At 37.0% G+C, this 20,344-nt stretch overlaps 1 protein-coding gene and 1 long non-coding RNA gene across 3 annotated transcripts in view; both read right to left on the bottom strand.

Annotated features, from left to right (window-relative positions):
• ARL8B (ARF like GTPase 8B) overlaps nt 1–20,344 on the bottom strand; it is a 65,396-nt gene that overhangs the window by 12,518 nt on the left and 32,534 nt on the right. For both annotated transcript variants that reach the window (XR_016394753.1, XM_022572500.2), the window contains exons 2-4: nt 5,838–5,918; nt 4,419–4,492; nt 3,707–3,800 (exon numbers count right to left, since the gene is read on the bottom strand). Coding sequence is in view for 1 of the 2 variants with exons in the window: in XM_022572500.2 (XP_022428208.2) it covers nt 3,707–3,800; nt 4,419–4,492; nt 5,838–5,918 (249 nt within the window). In the remaining variant the exon portion in view is untranslated. The remainder of the gene's footprint in view (nt 1–3,706; nt 3,801–4,418; nt 4,493–5,837; nt 5,919–20,344) is intronic.
• Nucleotides 6,467–20,344, bottom strand: part of LOC149748311 (uncharacterized) — a 46,102-nt gene continuing 32,224 nt past the window's right edge. Inside the window, exon 2 of the long non-coding RNA XR_016394754.1 lies at nt 6,467–20,344. This exon is cut by the window's right edge and continues 21,681 nt beyond it. This is a non-coding gene — a long non-coding RNA (uncharacterized LOC149748311).

Raw genomic sequence — 20,344 nt, 5'->3', positions numbered from 1 at the left:
GACTCAAATCAATAGAATTAGAAATGAAAAAAGAGAAGTAACAACTGACACTGCAGAAATACAAAGGATCATGAGAGATTACTACAAGCAACGATATGCCAATAAAATGGACAACCTGGAAGAAATGGACAAATTCTTAGAAATGCACAACCTTCCGAGACTGAATCAGGAAGAAAAAGAAAATATGAACAGACCAATCACAGCACTGAAGTTGAAACTGTGCTTAAAAATCTTCCAACAAACAAAAGCCCAGGACCAGATAGCTTCACAGGTGAATTCTATCAAACATTTAGAGAAGAGCTAACACCCATCCTTCTCAAACTCTTCCAAAATATAGCAGAGGGAGGAACACTCCCAAACTCATTCTATGAGGCCACAATCACCCTGATACCAAAACCAGACAGAGATGCCACAAAGAAAGAAAACTACAGGCCAATATCACTGATGAACATAGATGCAAAAATCCTCAACAAATACTAGCAAACAGAATCCAACAGCACATAAAAGGATTATACAGCATGATCAAGTGGGGTTTATCCCAGGAATACAAGGACTCTTCAATATACGCAAATCAATCAACGTGATACACCACATTAACAAACTGAAGGAGAAAAACCATATGATCAACTCAATCGATGCAGGGAAAGCTTCTGACAAAATTCAACACCCATTTATGATAAAAACCCTGCAGAAAGTAGGCATAGAGGGAACTTTCCACAACATAATAAAGGCCATGTATGACAAACCCACAGCCAACTTCATCCTCAATGGTGAAAACTGAAAGCATTTCCACTAAGATCAGGAAGAAGACAAGGTTGCCCACTCTCACCACTATTATTTAACATAGGTTTGGAAGTTTTAGCCACAGCAATCAGAGAAGAAATAAAAGGAATCCAAATCGGAAAAGAAGAAGTAAAGCTGTCACTGTCTGCCGATGACATGACACTATACATAGAGAATCCTAAAGATGCTACCCGAAAACTACTAGAGCTAATCAATGAATTTGGTAAAGTAGCAGGATACAAAATTAATGCACAGAAATCTCTTGCATTCCTATACACTAATGATGAAAAATCTGAAAGGGAAATTAAGAAAACTCTCCCATTTACCACTGCAACAAAAAGAATAAAATACCTAGGAATACCTACCTAAGGAGACAAAAGACCTATATGCAGAAAATTATAAGACACTGATGAAAGAAATTAACGATGATACGAACAGATGAAGAGATATACCATGTTCTTGGATTGGAAGAAACAACATTGTGAAAATGACTATACTACCCAAAGCAATCTACAGATTCAATGCAATCCCTATCAAACTACCAATGGCATTTTTCACAGAACTAGGACAAACAATTTCACAATTTGTATGGAAACACAAAAGACCCCAAATAGCCAAAGCAATCTTGAGAAAGAGAAACGGAGCTGGAGGAATCAGGCTCCCTGACTTCAGACTATACTACAAAGCTACAGTAATCGAGACAGTGTGGTACTGGCACAAAAACAGAAATATAGATCAATGGAACAGGATAGAAAGCCCAGACATAAACCCACGCACATATGGTCACCTTATCTTTGATAAAGGAGGCAAGAATATAGAGTGGAGAAAAGACAGCCTCTTCAATCAGTGGTGGTGGGAAAACTGCCCAGCTACATGAAAAAGAATGAAATTAGAACACTCCCTAACACCATACACAAAAATAAACTCAAAATGGATTAAAGACCTAAATGTAAGGCCAGACACTGTAAAACTCTTAGAGGAAAACATAGGCAGAACACTCTGTGACATAAATCACAGCAAGATCCTTTTTGACCCACCTCCTAGAGAAATGGAAATAAAAACAAAAATAAACAAATGGGACCTAATGAAACTTAAAAGCTTTTGCACAGCAAAGGAAACCATAAACAAGATGAAAAGACAGCCCTCAGAATGGGAGAAAATATTTGCAAATGAAGCAACTGACAAAGGATTAATCTCCAAATCGTACAAGCAACTCATGGAGCTCAATATCAAAAAAACAAACAACCCAATCCAAAAATGGGCAGAAGACCTAAATAGACATTTCTCCAAAGATATACAGATTGCCAACAAACACATGACAGAATGCTCAACATCATTAATCATGAGAGAAATGCAAATCAAAACTACAATGAGATATCATCTCACACCGGTCAGAATGTCCCTCATCAAAAAATCTAGAAACAATAAATGCTGGATGGGGTGTGGAGAAAAGGAAACCCTCTTGCAGTGTTGGTGGGAATGTAAATTGGTACAGCCACTATGGAGAACAGTATGGAGGTTCTTTAAAAAACTAAAAAGAGAACTACCATACGACCCAGCAATCCCACTACTGGGCATATACCCTGAGAAAACGATAATTCAAAAAGAGTCATGTACCAAAATGTTCATTGCAGCTCTTTTAACAATAGCCAGGAGGTGGAAGCAACCTAAGTATCCATCATCGGATGAATGGATAAAGAAGATGTGGCACATATATACAATGGAATATTACTCAACCATAAAAAGGAACGAAATTGAGTTATTTGTAGTGAGGTGGATGGACCTAGAGACTGTCATACAGAGTGAAGTAAGTCAGAAAGAGAAAAACAAATACCAATGCTAACACATATATACATGGAATCTAAAAAAAGAAAAAAAAGTGATCAGAAGAACCTAGGGGCAAGACGGGAATAAAGATGCAGACCTACTAGAGAATGGACTTGAGGATATGGGGAGGGGGAAGGGTAAGCTTGGACAAAGTGAGACAGTGGCATGGACATACATACAGTACCAAACGTAAAACAGATAGCTAGAGGGAAGCAGGTGCACAGCACAGGGAGATCAGCTTGGTGCTTTGTGTCCACCTAGAGGGGTGGGATAGGGAGGGTGGGAGGGAGACCCAAGAGGGAGGGGATATGGGGATATATGTATATGTATAGCTGATTCACTTTGTTATACAGCAGAAACACATCACTGTAAAGCAATTATACTCCAGTAAAGATGTTAAAATAAATAAATAAAGAGAAACAACCAGTCCCGCCCCACACAGCCTCTTCTAGTGTCCAGGCCACCGCAAGCTCGCCACACTCCACCCCACCCTCCTCACTCTCCTCTGTGCTCAAGAAACACTGGCTTCCTCCCAGTGCACCACCTCCTCCTACCAAAGAGCCTCTGCCTGCAACTCCCTTTTCCTCCAGCTGTCACATCCCTCACATGCCTACACATCCTCACATCTCAGCTCAAGCAGCACTTCCTCAGGGAATCCTTCCTTCTTCCCTCAAACTACATTAAATCTCCCCTCTAACTTACAACTCAATAGCCCCTTGTACCTCTCCCCTGTAGCACTGATCACAGCCGTATTATTCAAATGATTTCATATCATCCACCTAGCTTCCTACTAAACCATAAGCTCCATGATTGTAGGCAGCATGTTTCTTTTCACTTCTGCTCACTACTATTTCCCCAGGACTAAGCACTGCTCCTACTACATACAGTTCAATAAACAGCTGGTTAAGAAATGAATAAACAGCACACTGCACAGTATGTGGCAGATACTCAGTAAATGTAAGCCTTCCACGCTTTAAAACAAAAGACATTTTACTGATTTCAAACACAATAAATAAAAATGTGTAATTATACTTGTAATAATAATTATAAATATTATAATTATATAATGTAAAATTAACCAGTACTCCATACTCACTGGAATTCCTTGTAACTGTGGCTTATCTAGAAGATTATGTAGTTCATTTCGAGAGGCTTCTATCTTTTCACGATCTGCGGCATCTATCATGTAGCTTTACAGAAACATAAAGTGATCTCAATATGTCTCCACCATATTCTTTGATGATCGCAATTAATAGATGTTTTAATTTTCTTAATTTATACTACTGTAACTGTTCATTAAAATACAGTCCTCGATTTTAAAAGGCTGGCACCCAAAAATACTTTCTAATAGACTGTTCTACAAACTACTATATATAAAATTAGATAAGCAACAAGGATATACTGTATAGCACAGCGAATTATACCCATTATCTTGTAATAACCTATAATGGAATATAATTAAAACTACTGAATCACTATGCTGTATACCTGAAACCAACACAATACTGAAAATCAACTATACTTCAATAAAATAAGTAGATAGGTAGACTGTTCTTAGGGGGCTAATACATGATAGTAAAACATTTATATCCATTAGCTCTTAGCTACATAAAAAGCAAATAAAACTCTCATTCTATTTTTAAAGTCTGATGTTAATGGGATTACACTAAGAAAATATCTAAGAAAGACTGTTATTGCCCAAAATAAAAATTGAGCCTTTAAAAGTATGAAAACCAGCATTTTTCCCTTGAAACCTAAACTGACTGCAAGGGGGGGAGACGGGGGGGAGGGGCGTGGAAGCAGCTTACACAATAGCGTTGACCCCTCTGCAGTACCGTTCCCACATGCTCCGGAAGCGGGGCTGTCCTCCTATGTCCCAAATCTTCAAATCAAGATAGACAGTTCTTAATAAAGATATTTCAAATAACACATTGAAGAAAAAAGCAGCAGAAGGAGGGGAGAAAGATCAAGCAGATATGCTCATTTCCACAGTGTTAGAGCCAAACTGCTTTTGAAAAACTTGAGGCCAAACAAGCTCTTAATCTGGAAGTTCTTGGGGCCACTTCTAAACTTGAAGCTCATACTTAATATGCTTACATTAGATCTAATAGGTGGTGCTTGAGCGAACGTTTAGTTTCTGTGCAATACTTTCTTTGCCTGTTAACCAATAAATTTCCAATATTGAAAATACGTATTTTTTGAAATAGCACTCTTAGAATCTGCATAGTCAGCCATCATCCATATTTGGAGTCCAAGACAGAAAAAAACAGTTCATTCAGAATCTATTTAAGTTTAGTTGTCTGATTGGGTATATATTAACATCTAATCGTTTTTAGTTATTCTGTACATAACAGAAAACATTCCTACCTAGGTGCTTTTCTTATATAAAATTATTTTACCCATATGAAAGCTACTACCCACAGTAATTTCACTATTATGGCTACTCTGTAGGGCTATGTAAAGGTCTGAAGTCATGATATTTATCTTTAGGAGGCTTCCAATTTAGCCATAGACACTGGAAACATGCATGAACACACACACGAAAAATTAGCAGCTTCATTAGATAAGCTATGGAACGAATTTAGTAAACAGCTTCTGTGAACCACAAGAACTGGGTAAAATGGCCATAAAGTTCAGGCTATAGAAGTAAACTCCCCCCATGAACAAGGAAGCCAAAAATAATACTACTAATAAATTAAAAAACAGTCCAACAGTCCACAATTCAAACCTATGAAACTTATTCTAGAAACAAAATTATGTTAAACTAGTTAACTTTTTACTGTTTTATAGCTTTAATTTTAGGGCTTATTAGCAAAGAAAGGGAAAACTAGTTTACCATATTTGCTACCACAAATATAATACTAAATTACCAACATTATAACATTATCTTTCAATATAAAATATCATTCATGAAATAATGTAATAATATCACATCCCAAATACTCTGAAGATGGGATTTTTCTTTCCTAGGAACACCTAAATCCCAAATAATACTTCTGCCAACCCATATGCTAAGTTTTTTATGGGCACTTAACAACATTTCAACACACACATTTTGATCTATTAGAGCAAGAAAGAAAAAAACTTGATTTACACTCTTTTGGAACATGCCCACTCATTAATTAAGAACTGCCAATACTCACGTAAAACGCAAAGAAACAAACAGAAAAATTCCTAGTTCGTATCTGCTAACAATGTAAATCAAGTATGGCAAGAAGCTGACGTACCTTTATTGTGACGTTACCTTTAGTTACTTTCCTCATGTTGAAGCCCACTGTAGGTATCATATCTTCACTGAATTGACCTGACTGAAAGAAAACATTTTTAGACTAATCGTTGTTTATTAAACCATGTAACACTGCAAACCTTTCACATCAACATTACTCTGTACCCATCTTAGCAAATAACTAATTTTTTAGTGACGATAACAATATACCTTAAGAAAACACTCCTAATAGCCATAAATCTTGAAGAGGTGCATTATTTTTTTCATTCAAAGACACAGTCTTCCATTAAAGATACTTCTGAAACTACTATAATTTTTACATATTTTTAAGTTTAAGAAATACTGTACAACTACATATGAACATTTATTAATTCGTGCACCTATACGTGAATTTTTGCATACAAGGTACAAGTAAATCAGAAGTAAAAGTTCAAAGTTTTCTATTTTTAGGATTGAAATTATTTTGACAATACTGTTAAAATTCACTGTTGCTTTCCTGAGTCAGTCTTTTAACAAGGCTTATAAAATGTTTTCTTCATGAACATGATCCTCCCTTACGTAATCAATTATATTCTCTTTTTGGTTTCTGACTTTCCTGTCAGAGGACTAAAATTAAATATCTTCTAAGAGTATATTTTTAAATTTAAAATGTTCACCCATCTAGGATTTGATTATACAATGCAAGAAAGGTCCTTTTTACAAATGTATAACCTATAATCACCTCACTCCTCATTTAATATTTATGTACTTATACTTATTATTTATTTCTGGCTGTGTTGGGTCCTCTTTGCTGTGCACAGGCTTTCTCTAGTTGCGGCGAGTTGGGGCTACTCTTCGCTGTGGTGCACGGGCTTCTCATTGCAGTGGCTTCTCTTGCTGCAGAGAACGGGCTCTAGGTGCGTGGGCTTCAGTAGTTGTGGCACGTGGGCTCAGTAGTTGTGGCTTGGGGGGCTCTAGAGCACAGGCTCAGTAGTTGTGGCGCACAGACCCAGTTGCTCCGCAGCATGTTGGGTCTTCCCGGACCAGGGGTCCAACCCGTGTCCCCTGCAGTGGCAGGCAGATTCCTAACCACTACGCCATCAGGGATGCCCTCACTCCTAATTTAAAAATCCACACTTTCCTAACTAGATTGATGTGATATGCCAAATTCCATATAGAGACAGTTCTATATCTGAGTCTTCAATTCTTTTCCATTAGTCTATTTCTAATTGGAAATAAATTAGGACTACATGAATTACTGTAGCTTATCCTACATATTATTCTATATAGGAGATCAAGAAGTTGGAATGTTCAGGAATGTGTTTCATCTCTCGCATTTGAAATAAACTTTAGAAATTAATAATTCTGTTAAAATACTAACTGCCCTTTATCAACTCTTGATACTTAACCAAGTCTCTCCACCTAGGCACATGGTTTGTCCACTCAAACATTCAAATCCCTTATATCGTTGAGTGAAGTATCATAATTCTCTCCTAACAGGTCTTCCATCTTTCTTGTCATATTCTTTATTTTGACTGCAATTATGAAGTAGACCTAATGAGTCACAATTGACACAGATTTTATATATTTACATATTCATATATTTTATTTGCCAAATGTTTATTTCTCAAGTGGTCTCTTATTTATTAGGTACAGCTCGGGATTATGAAAGATATCAACATGGGAGTAATTAAACAAATGGAACTATTTTCAAGGCCCTAACACTGGCCAATTGTTTGCCACACATTCATTCCAAAACTGTCTACAAGTACCAATTGTACCAAGCACAATGAATTCCAATTTTACAAATTAATTTCTTCTACATAACCCCAAAAGTGTTCTACTTAAAAAAATTTTCCCCTCCTGTTCAGTGGAGTTTGGGCTAATCTCAAAAAAATGTGAAACACAGAGAGAGAGAGAGGAGAAAGACAGAGAGAGAGAGAGGGAGGGAGGGAGGGAGGGAGGGAGGAAGGAAGGAAAGAAAAAGAAAGAAAGAAAGAAAGAAAAAGAAAAAAGAAAAGGATGGAAAGAAGAGAAAGAGAGAGAAAGGAAGAAAGTTAACACAACCATAATCACTACTTTATTTATACATACAGACATTATAATTTTCACAACTTTCACATATACGATTTATATGTGTGAAGATCTAGTCATGATATCAAAACTACATATATCATAACTAGCCATAACACAAGAACAAAAAATATAACCTGAAAATGGGCAAAGGCGAAACCAAAGGCATAATCTATGAAAGAAATAATAAGATAACTTCATTAAAAACTTCTGCTCTGCAAAAGACAATGCCAAGAGACTCGGAAAACAAGCCACAGAATAAGAGAAAAATATGTGCAAAAGATATTCTATAAAGGACTGTTATGGGAAATATACAAAGAACTTTTAAAACTCAGCAGTACAAAAACAAACAATCCAATTAAAGTATGAGCCAAAGATCTTAACAGACATCTCATCAAAGAAGATATACAGATGGCAAATAAGCATATGAAAAGATGCACCACATCATGTGTCACCACAGAAATGCAAATTAAAACAATGAGATACCACCACAAAGCAATAAGAGTGGCCCAAATCTGGTATTCTTTGGTAACACCAAATGCTGATGAGGATGTAGAGCAAGAGAAACTCTCAGTCATTGCTGATAGGTTTGCAAAATGGTACAGCCACTTTGGAAGACACTTTGACAGTTTCTTACAAAACCAAACATACTCTTACCATACAATCCAACAATGACACTCCTTGGTATTTACCCAAAGGACCTGCAAAGTTAAGTCCACACAAAAACTCACACATTAAATGCTTACAGCATCGTTATTTATAAGTGTTAAAACCTGAGAGCAACCAAGATGTCCTTCAATAAGTGAATGGATAGACTGGTATATCCAGACAATGCAGTATTATTCAGTACTAAAAGAAATTAGCTATTAAGCAACAAGAGACATGGAGAAGCCTCAAATGCGTATTTAATGAAAGACCCAATGTGGAAAGACTACATACTGTATGATTCCAACAATATCACATTATGAAAAAGTCAAAACTATGAAAACAGTAAAAATATCAGTGGCTGTCAGGGGCTGGAGAATGAAAAACAATATGGCAGTTCCTCAAAAAATTAAAAATAGAATTACCACATGATCCAGCAATTCCAGTTCATTTGGGTATATACCCAAATGAAAGCAGGAACTTGAAGAAATATTTGTATAACCACGTTCACAGCTGAATTATTCATAATAGCCACAAAGTGGAAGCCACCTGAGTGTCCACCTGCAGATGAGCAGATAAAGTGTGGTCTAGTCCTACGATGCAGTATTTTTCAGCCTTAAAAACCTTATTCATGGACTTGAGTACGTGGGGAGGGGGAAGGGTAAGCTGGGACAAAGTGGAAGAGTAGCACTGACACATATACACTACCAAATGTAAAACAGACAGCTAGGGGAAAGCAGCCGCATAGCACAGGGAGATCAGCTCGGTGCTTTGTGACCACCTAGAGGAGTGGGACAGGGAGGGTGGGAGGGAGGCATAAGAGGGAGGGGATATGGGGATATACGTATACGTACTGCTGATTCACTTTGTTATACAGCAGAAACTAACACAACAATGTAAAACAATTATACTCCAATAAAGACATTAAAAAAACCCAACCTTATTCATGCTACACCGTGGATGAACCTTGAAGACATTATGCTAAGGGTAAGGCAGTCAGAAAAAAGACAAATACTTCATGATTCTATTTAAATAAGGAGCCTAGAGTAGTTAAATTCATTAAGACAGAAAATAGAATGGTAGTTGCCAAAGGCTAGAGAAGGGGGAAACAAGGAGTTAATGCTTACTGAGTACAGAATTTCAGGTTGGGAAGATCAAAGGTCCTATAGATGGACAGCAGTGATGGTTACACAAAATGTGAATGTATTTAATAGCACTGTACACCCAAAAATAGTTAAGATGGTAATTTTAACGTTTTGTGTGTTTTACACTTTTTAGAAATGTATGATGTAAAGGGAGGCAATTATCACTACCACTTCACAGAACAAGAAATAAATTCCCAAGGTCACAAAGCTCAATAGTTGCTGATTACATGTCTTACAGATCGCCATTGTGAACTGTAATAGGCTTTAATTAGTATCTGAGGAGAGGTGTGTATGAGATAATGCTTCATTTATTTGGTATATTAGGAAAAGGTGCTATACATAATAAAGCAGCCAGAAATTGTAGCTAAAGTTTTTAGATAACAAAACTTTTAAAAAAGCACAGAAAGCTTTCTAAAATGAAATACATACTTGGTTAACTTCTCACAGTCTATGGAACATGATTTAATGTGTTCTTGGTGTTTCAGGGTTATTTTACAAATTGTAAAAAGAGAAAACTAGGGACTTTCCTGGCAGTCTCGTGGTTAAGAATCTGCGCTTCCCAGAAATCTCTTGCATTCCTATACACTAATGATGAAAAATCTGAAAGGGAAATTAAGAAAACACTCCCATTTACCACTGCAACAAAAAGAATAAAATACCTAGGAATAAACCTACCTAAGGAGAAAAAAGACCTGTATGCAGGAAACTATAAGACACTGATGAAAGAAATTAAAGATGATACAAACAGATGAAGAGATATACCATGTTCTTGGACTGGAAGAATCAACACTGAAAAATGACTATACTACCCAAAATAATCTACAGATTCAATGCAATCCCTATCAAACTACCAATGGCATTTTTCACAGAACTAGGACAAACAATTTCACAATTTGTATGGAAACACAAAAGATCCCGAATAGCCAAAGCAATCTTGAGAAAGAGAAACGGAGCTGGAGGAAACAGACTCCCTGACTTCAGACTATACTACAAAGCTACAGTAATCAAGACGTGTGGTACTGGCACAAAAACAGAAATATAGATCAATGGAACAGGATAGAAAGCCCAGACATAAACCCATGCACATATGGTCACCTTATCTTTGATAAAGGAGGCAAGAATATAGAGTGGAGAAAAGACAGCCTCTTCAATCAGTGGTGGTGGGAAAACTGCCCAGCTACATGAAAAAGAATGAAATTAGAACACTCCCTAACACCATACACAAAAATAAACTCAAAATGGATTAAAGACCTAAATGTAAGGCCAGACACTGTAAAACTCTTAGAGGAAAACATAGGCAGAACACTCTAAGACATAAATCACAGCAAGATCCTTTTCGACCCACCTCCTAGAGAAATGGAAATAGAAACAAAAATAAACAAATGGGACCTAATGAAACTTAAAAGCTTTTGCACAGCAAAGGAAACCATAAACAAGACGAAAAGACAGCCCTCAGAATGGGAGAAAATATTTGCAAATGAAGCAACTGACAAAGGATTAATCTCCAAAGTATACAAGCAGCTCATGGAGCTCAATATCAAAAAAACAAACAACCCAATCCAAAAATGGGCAGAAGACCTAAATAGACATTTCTCCAAAGAAGATATACAGATTGCCAACAAACACATGAAAGGATGCTCAACATCACTAATCACCAGAGAAATGCAAATCAAAACTACAATAAGCTATCACCTCACACCAGTCAGATTGGCCATCATCCAAAAATCTACAAACAATAAATGCTGGAGAGGGTGTGGAGAAAAGGGAATGCTCCTACACTGTTGGTGGGAATGTAATTTGTACAGCCACTATGGAGAACAGTGTGGAGGTTCCTTAAAAAACTAAAAATAGAAGTACCATACAACCCAGCAACCCCACTACTGGGCATATACCCTGAGAAAACCATAATTCAAAAAGAGTCATATACCACAATGTTCACTGCAGCACTATTTACAAGAGCCAGGACATGGAAGCAACCTAAGTGTCCATCTACAGATGAATGGATAAAGAAGATGTGGCACATATATACAATGGAATATTACTCAGCCATAAAAAGAAAGGAAATCGAGTTATTTGTAGTGAGGTAGATGGACCTTGAGTCTGTCATACAAAGTGAAGTAAGTCAGAAAGAGAAAAACAAATACCGTATGTTAACACATATATATGGAATCTAAAAAAAAGGTTCTGAAGAACCTAAAGGAAGGACAGGAATAAAGACGCAGATGTAGAGAATGGATATGAGGACAAGGGGAGGGGGGAAGGGTAAGCTGGGACGAAGTGAGAGAGTAGCACTGGCATATATACACTACCAAATGTAAAACAGATAGCTAGTGGGAAGCAGCCGCATAGCACAGGGAGATCAGCTCGGTGCTTTGTGACCACCTAGAGGGGGTGGACAGGGATGGGGGGAGGGAGACCCAAGAGAGAGGGGATATGGGGATATATGTATATGTATAGCTGATTCACTTTGTTATAAAGCAGAAACTAAAACAACAATGTAAAGCAATTATACTCCAATAAAGATATTAAAAAAAAAAAAAAGAATCTGTGCTTCCATTGCAGGGGGCTCAGGTTCTATCCCTGGTTGGGGAACTAAGATCCCACATGCCACGCAGTGTGGCCCCAAAAAAAAAAGTGAAAATACTTAAAATATTTTTTTTAAAAAAACAAAACTAAATTTGATAACCCTTAAGGGCTCTTCTGGTAGTAAAATTTTATGATTATGACCATCAATTATAGTACCAGCCCATGATGAAATGATGTAGGGGGCTGTAGTATACACGGCTGCCCCTGAACTTTCATAAATGTTCATCTCTCTCTTCACCATACTTCTCACTGCTGGCAGATGTTAACAATAACTTTCCCTAATTCACCTGGCACTGCTAATCTGCAATGGCTGAAAATTTGGTAATCAAATCTTCAGGTTTTTAATCCCCAAATGTCTTGAGTACAGCAAAATGTTCAAAAATCATTCATTAGCTTTTATGAATGGATTCTGTGGTATAACAACTTCACAGACTTGGAAGCATTTTCAACTTCTTTCTTCGTATCAAATCTTAATCGTCACTTTTCAAAGTTTGTGTTGAATAACTAAACCACTAAGTTGGCAGTTGTGCTCTAAATAACAGAATTTATTTCTATGCTGTCAAAATGCCACTAGGCTGAGACTAGCAATTCAGGAAACAAGTAGATGCTTTAAAAGTACTACTTGGGCTTCCCTGGTGGCGCAGTGGTTGAGAGTCCACCTGCCGATGCAGGGGACACGGGTTCGTGCCCCGGTCCGGGAAGATCCCGCATGCCGCAGAGCGGCTGGGCCCGTGAGCCATGGCCGCTAAGCCTGCGCGTCCGGAGCCTGTGCTCTGCAACGGGAGAGGCCACAACAGTGAGAGGCCCGCGTACCGCAAAAAAAAAAAAAAAAAAAAAAAAGTACTACTTACTTGTGAATCATGCTATTTATTTTAACAAACACTTAAATAATGTGAAGCACTGTTTTAAGTACTCAGTAAATATTAATCAGTATTAACTTACTTAATCCTTATAACAACCCTATGAAGTAAGTAGCATTATCCCCATTTTTCAGATGAGAAAACCAAGGCAAAGATAGGTTAAGTCATTTGCTCAAAGTCCCATCATTTTTTAAGATCTGTGAAGAGAAGTAAAAATATGCTTTCATACCTGTCTTCCTAAATAGGATATGAAACATAAACTGACCTTCTCTTAATAACACAAATTCAAGATCACAAGTGGCACTCACTGTGATTTTGTGACAGTGGACAGAACTGCAGTTATCAATGTGTACCCAAAGTCACAAGGTAGCATCTTTGGAATCTGGCTTCGGACAAGATAAAATTGAAGCAAAATAAAATGGTAGAAAAAAAAGACTATCTCAAGGTCCAGGAATCTTACAACCAATTACACTACTTACTAACCACAAGCAAGTCATCTTACCCTCAGGATTAAGCTTTCTTACTAAAGAAAAAGGTACTTGGAAGAGTATTTCCAAAATCACTTCGAGCTCTAACATTTATGGTTTTATGTTTTATTCATAGGCCTCTCATTTAAAATATAGTTAAGAGATGAATGCCTACAGCAGTAGGAAAAATGTGGCTCTTTTTTTTTCCGCCAAAAATTCATTAGTATACCAAAGGCTAAAAGCAGACCTTGTCCCATAAAGTTTTGTTAGTGTCAACTTCAGCAAACAGAGCTGACCTAAATTTATTACTGCAGATCGTAGGAATGAGACAAATAGAAAAGGGGAAGGAAAGAGAACAACCAAGGCAAAAGTTAACACCACGAAGGCAGAAAACAGGAGGCAGTGGACCTGTATTAGTGAAAGGACACTTCATTGAGTGTACTCTAAGACAGTAAGAATGGGGGAGGGGTCTATTCTTTGTAAACAGGTTAATGTACAGAGATGTACCATGCAGCACTGGCTGCTTATATACCATGATATCTGACACTAGTGAGAACACAGTGAAATACTCATACATTTCAGGGCTTTAAAGTAGGGACTCCAAATGGAACAGATTAGACTTTACCGTTGCTCTTTTAAATGAACAAATGCGGAAATCAAGCTATTAACATGGTAGTAGAAGTTTCTCTTTGCTTAATCTGTTCCTCTGTAGTAGCAGTCCAATCCAATTCAATAAACTTTAAACACAAGTGGAAAAATACCTGCTTTGACAAATGTCTCACAGTTTCTTTCTCTAAGAATCTTTTTATTTTTTAAGGCTTTAGTTATCAAGCTAAAGAATGAAATAAAGAGCACAACAAAATACTCATACTAAATTTCTCCTTTCAGCCAAAGAAACTACTTTCGCATGTTAAGCAGAGTGGTCATCTCACACTATGACTCAATTGTTTAATCGCCAAAGTTTACACACTTGACAAGTGAGAAGACATGGCCAATAAATACACAAGTTAGTCATTTTTCTTTCCAAGAACTTTTAATTCAAATGGAAAACTGTTATTATCAATACCCATTTTCCTAGTTTGTAGCATTATTACGCTTCTTATATTTCACTAATAAGTAGAATTACTGATAATATTGCTCTTTTATTTCAATTTACAAAAGTTAAAAAAATGGCAACCTATTTTTTACTGAAGTTATTTAAAATGAAAGGTAGATCTAGGGGAACTTTTGATGAGGAGTAGGGTATTTCCATGATCTTAAAGTGTACCCCACAAACTACACATCAGTTGCAGAGGGAAAAACAAGCAATTCTACAATGGAGAAATCAGACAACATCTTGACTTCACGTGGGCTTCTCAGATGGACTTCATGTGCCTACAGAAGTATTACTACGAGGACACAATATCCCCCATATAGTATTTTAACTGAGAATGCATAAACTAAATCTAATCATGAAGAAAGATCCAAAATAGAGGAACATTCTCTTAAAAAGGCGGGGGAGGGAGGGTAATTTTTCAAAGATGTCAATGTCATAAAAGATCAAGGCTGTAAAAATGTTTCAGACTAGATAGAGGGGACTAAAAAGACATGACAACTAAATGCAGTGCCTGACCCTAGACTGGATCCTGCACTGGAGAACAAAAACAATATAAACAACATTATCGGGTCAAGTGACAAAATAGGAAGAGGTAAAATGTGAGGTTATCACTTTCTAACATATTTTCTTCATAATCTAATCATGAAGAAACATCCAAAACAGAGGAACGTTCTCTTAAAAAGGCGGGGGAGGGAGAGTAATTTTTCAAAGATGTCAATGTCATAAAAGATCAAGGTTGTAAAAATGTTTCAGACTAGATAGAGGGGACTAAAACCACACGACAACTAAATGCAGTGGCTGACCCTAGACTGGATCCTGAACTGGAGAACAAAAACACTATAAACAACATTATCGGGTCAAGTGACAAAACAGGAAGAGATAAAATGTGAGGTATCATTTTCTAACATAATGAAGTTGGCAACTAAATTAGTTATGCAAGGGAATTCCTAAGCTTAGAAAACACAAACTTAAGTATTTAGGAATAAGGGCCATGGTGCATAGACCTTACTTACCTCAGGTGACACACGCAGTGCATGAATGATAAAGCAAATGAGGTAAAATGTTTGACCTCAATAAAGGGTATATAAATGTTTTTTGGAATGCTTTTATTCCCGCAAAATTTCTGTAAATTTGAAATTGTTTCCAAATAAAAGATTTCTTAAATGGAATAATCAAATACTATCTTCTTGTATATCATATCTAGGACACAACTAGAATTAGAAGATAAATTACCTACTACAATAGTAGTGAAATTCATGAATACATTCAATCACAAGGAATTATGACAACTAGTTCAGGAACAAGTCATTGCTAATCTTGTTTTGTCCTTTAATATTCTAGAATATTAGAATAGAATACTAACTTACAAATGTCTTCTAATAGAAAAATCCATGTTTTATAGTTTCAGTATAAGGAAAATGCCTCTGGGCTTTAAAATTGGCATCTTAAAATCTACTCCAATGTTTTAATATTTATTTATAAGCTGGGAAATGAATTAAACATAGTGTGCTCTTCCAAGTCTAAATTCCTCTTACTTTGGGGGAAAACTGTCCCACCTAACACAAATTCTTCTTCTTTTCTTTCTAAACGTTTCATACAGTAGTTACCACTGTGAACACATACATCGTATCTAAGGATATCTCCCTACAACCTCTTTTTAAGGGGCTAGAAAAGATCATTCACTACAGCAGTATTTCAAGGATCATACAATGTTCATTTTCTATTTTAGAACATTTTGGACATTTCTTTAAATAATTTCCCAAAAGACAGTAATTTGTTCTCAGTTTTATGTGCCAGAGTTACTTCCAACCACAGACAAAATTCCTTCCCACAGGATGTCAGTTTAAAAGCACATGTTAAGATTCATTTGAGATTTAAATATTAGTAACCAAGGAATAATGTCTCTCAAAATCCCAGTGGGTTTGTTTGTGTTTTTTGTTTGTTCTGAGAGGGAGGGATTCTCTTCAGTCCTTACCAGAAAAAATTAAGTAGCATGCAAAATTTTTAAATGTTAGGTTTCTTAGGGGCATAATCAATTAAGGCCTCTCATCTCCAAATGGCCCAGATTCTGAAAATGGGCCATCATTCCAAATAAACCAAACTGAAGAGCTATTTTTCTGAAGCAAATTAAGTAATAAAAACTTTCTACAGAATCATAAAGTTCCAGGATTACCCTTCAAAAAATGGCATAATTTGCAACAATACTGACTCAAAATAAACTTCTAACTCTTCAAAAAACACTAGCCAAAAAGATAAAGGCATCCCTAGATTCTGGCATGGACAGGCCCCCGTGTAGACTGTGGTCTAGATGCCAATGTTTTCCATCTGGTCTGCCAACTCAAACTGACTGGCAGAGGCTTCCACCTGGGCACAGTGAGTGTTGTGCTCTTCTTTCATCTGTGTTATCCACACAGATGAGGGAGAAGTGCTTGCGGCTCTCATGCTAGGCATTTACAAACTCTGGTCTAGATGTTCTAACGTCGGCAGGCCAATTATAAAAGCCTGCTTCGCAGATGATCCAATCATCAACAGCAGACACAGATAATGAATCTGTATTGTAATGATTCACAAACACCTATTATTGTTCACCCCCTCCTTTATGGTTTTATCAACCCACAAAGCTACTGTGCCTCTGCTTTTATTCATTCATTTATTCACTCACTTATTCAACAACAGAGAAAAGGAAAAGAAAAGTAACTAGGAAACAAATATAAAAACATCACACAACAAATATATCCTACAGAGGAGATAATACAGGATGACTGGGTACCCAAGGAAAGCCTCTCTGAAGGAGTGATATTTAAGGCCCCAGACCCACTCGGATGCATAATATGTAATATTTAACCCTTAACTGCTATACTGATCCTCAAAAACCACTCAAGAATTGTCTCTCTGCTGTCAGACGCACTCTTGATATACTTGTGGACTGAAGACCACTCATTTAAAGGGTCCAGTTAGGCAAGTCTCCAGGTTTTAGGATTGAAATTGCCAGGTTTGTTTTGTTCTTTTTTGATGGTAAATTTATGGTAATTTGGCAAGCAATCAGTTTTGCCTTGGGAGGGACTTCAGGTGAATAGTTTATTTTTAAAGTTAACTATTGGTTAGGTTTTATCTATACACCCCAAATAGTAGCAACATGAATTAAAAGTTATTTTTAGGTAGCAACATTAAAACTAGGTGAAAGACACTATGTTTTCTTTGATATGAAACTATGAAATCTGAATATAACAGATGAGAATTCTTTAGATAAAAACTTTTTACTAAGTGGGCTTCCCTGGTGGCACAGTGGTTGAGAATCTGCCTGCCAATGCAGGGGACACGGGTTCAATCCCTGGTCTGGGAAGATCCCACATACCGCGGAGCAACTAGGCCCGTGAGCCACAACTACTGAGCCTGCGCGTCTGGAGCCTGAGCTCTGCAAGAGAGGCCGTGATAGTGAGAGGCCCGCGCACCGCGATGAAGAGTGACCCCTGCTTGCCGCAACTGGAGAAAGCCCTCACACAGAAACGAAGACCCAACACAGCCAAAAATAAATAAAATAAATTAATTGAAAATCACAGCCGAATTAAAAAAAAAAAACTTTTTACTAAGCATAATGACATAGGGAAGTAATTAAATGCCTGTCACTCTAATTCAACTCATTTCAAGCAACTAATTAATCCCTACTGCCTGCTAATACCAATAGAGCTACTATGCAGCAATCTCCTTTACAAAGACAAGTCTTGAGGATTAAAATGTTCTCAAACCCACAATTTCAATTAGGAGCCTGAAAACTCTCATTCCTGCTAACCTCTATTCCTGAAGAAAATTCACTTCAAAAGGTCTCTAATGACTATTTCCTATGTTCACTACGACTTTCATTAACAGCACATTAGTAACGGTTTTACTAAATCTACATCCAAAGAACTGCTGAAGAAAATTAATTTGCTAGTCTATAGAACAATTTGCTAGTAAGCATCCCTAGTCAATCACTGGGCAACCACACCACAGTGCAGCATCTTCACTCAGTCAGAAATTCTGATGATGCAATAACAATGAAAAAAGGGCCCCAAAAAGAAATCAGTGCTGGAGAGCTTTAGCAAATACAGTATTTGCTAACTTGTCAAGTCATTGATATGTCTGGATGTATTTCCCATGAACATCAAGAGCCCACTATAAATCTGTAATAAATACTTGTATCTTTATATGAAAAAAGTCTACTAATCTTCTACATGTAGGATGAAGCAGGTTCTGAAGTCCGAAGCATGAGGGTCAGGGGAATTAGCATACAAGTCACATTTTCAGGCATTGATACTATTACTACTGGTTGGTCTCTAGACAATTCGACTACTTTTTTTACTTTTACTTTCCTTTGTAACAAATACCTTTTCATAAAGAAAGTGACAAGAAAAAGAAATTAAAGGAATCCAAACTGGAAAGAAAGTAAAACTGCCATTGTTTGCAGATAATACGATAGTACATATAAAAAATTCTAGACACCATCCAAAAAAAATTCATCGGGCTTCCCTGGTGGTGCAGTGGTTGAGAGTCCGCCTACCAATGCAGGGGACACGGGTTCGTGCTCCGGTCCGGGAAGATCCCACATGCCGGGGAGCGGATGGGCCTGTGAGCCATGGCCGCTGAGCCTGCGCGTCCGGAGCCTGTGCTCCGCAACAGGAGAGGCCACAACAGTGAAAGGCCCGCATACCGCCAAAAAAAAAAAAAAAAATCATCAATGAATTCAGTAAAATTGCAGAATACAAAGTTAATATATAGAAATCTATTGTGTCTGTACACACTAACAGTGAACTATCAGAAAGAGAAAGCAAGAAAAAAAATCCCATTTTCAACTGCATCAAAAAGAATAAAATATCTAGGAATAAACCTACCTAAGGAGGTAAAAGACCTGTACTCAGAAAACTGTAAGACACTGATTAAATAAATGGAAGATGACACAAGATGTAAGATGATATACCATGGTCATGTATTGGAAGAATAAATATTGTTAAAATAACCATATTACCTAACATAATCTACAGATTCAATGCAATTCCTATCAAAATACCAATGGCACTTTTCACAGAAGTAGAACAAATAATTCTAAAATTTGTATAAGAACACAAAAGACTCTGAATAGCCAAAACAATCTTGAAGAACAAAGCTGAAGATATCACACTACCTGATTTCAAGCTATTCTACAGAGCTACAATAACCAAAACAGTATGGTGCTGGCAGAAAAACAGACACATAGATCAATGGACAGAACAGAGAGCCCAGAAATGAACCCACACTTGAAACTGAGTCTCCCTAAAACTAAGTTCCCTTACCAAGTTTATCATTAATCTCTCTGTCCTATACTTTATTCCCTTTCTTGTCTCCTCTGACCTCAATGCTGTGCTAACTTAATACTAATCAACCAGTTGGATGACTGAAACAGCTGTTGTCGATGACATCGATAATGTACTAAAACTGCTATCATAGATATCATCATATCATCATTAACGTACAAACTCAGGTTGTTCTCCAGGGCAAGATGAGCTAACAGACCCGCAACCCATGGACCACTTGGCAGATACTCATAAACCAAACTCCCAAAACTTCAAGTAAGAAATGTCCCATGACAATGATTAATCCCAGCTTCTTTGTTCTCCCCCCTTTAAAAAAACAAAAACAAAAAA

The sequence above is a fragment of the Delphinapterus leucas genome, chromosome 10, assembly GCF_059928025.1.
Source record: "Delphinapterus leucas isolate spDelLeu-1000000601 "Yukka" chromosome 10, BTC_Dleu_Yukka2, whole genome shotgun sequence".
In the NCBI taxonomy this organism is placed as follows: domain Eukaryota; kingdom Metazoa; phylum Chordata; class Mammalia; order Artiodactyla; family Monodontidae; genus Delphinapterus; species Delphinapterus leucas.
This window is presented reverse-complemented; position numbering and strand designations above follow the sequence as displayed.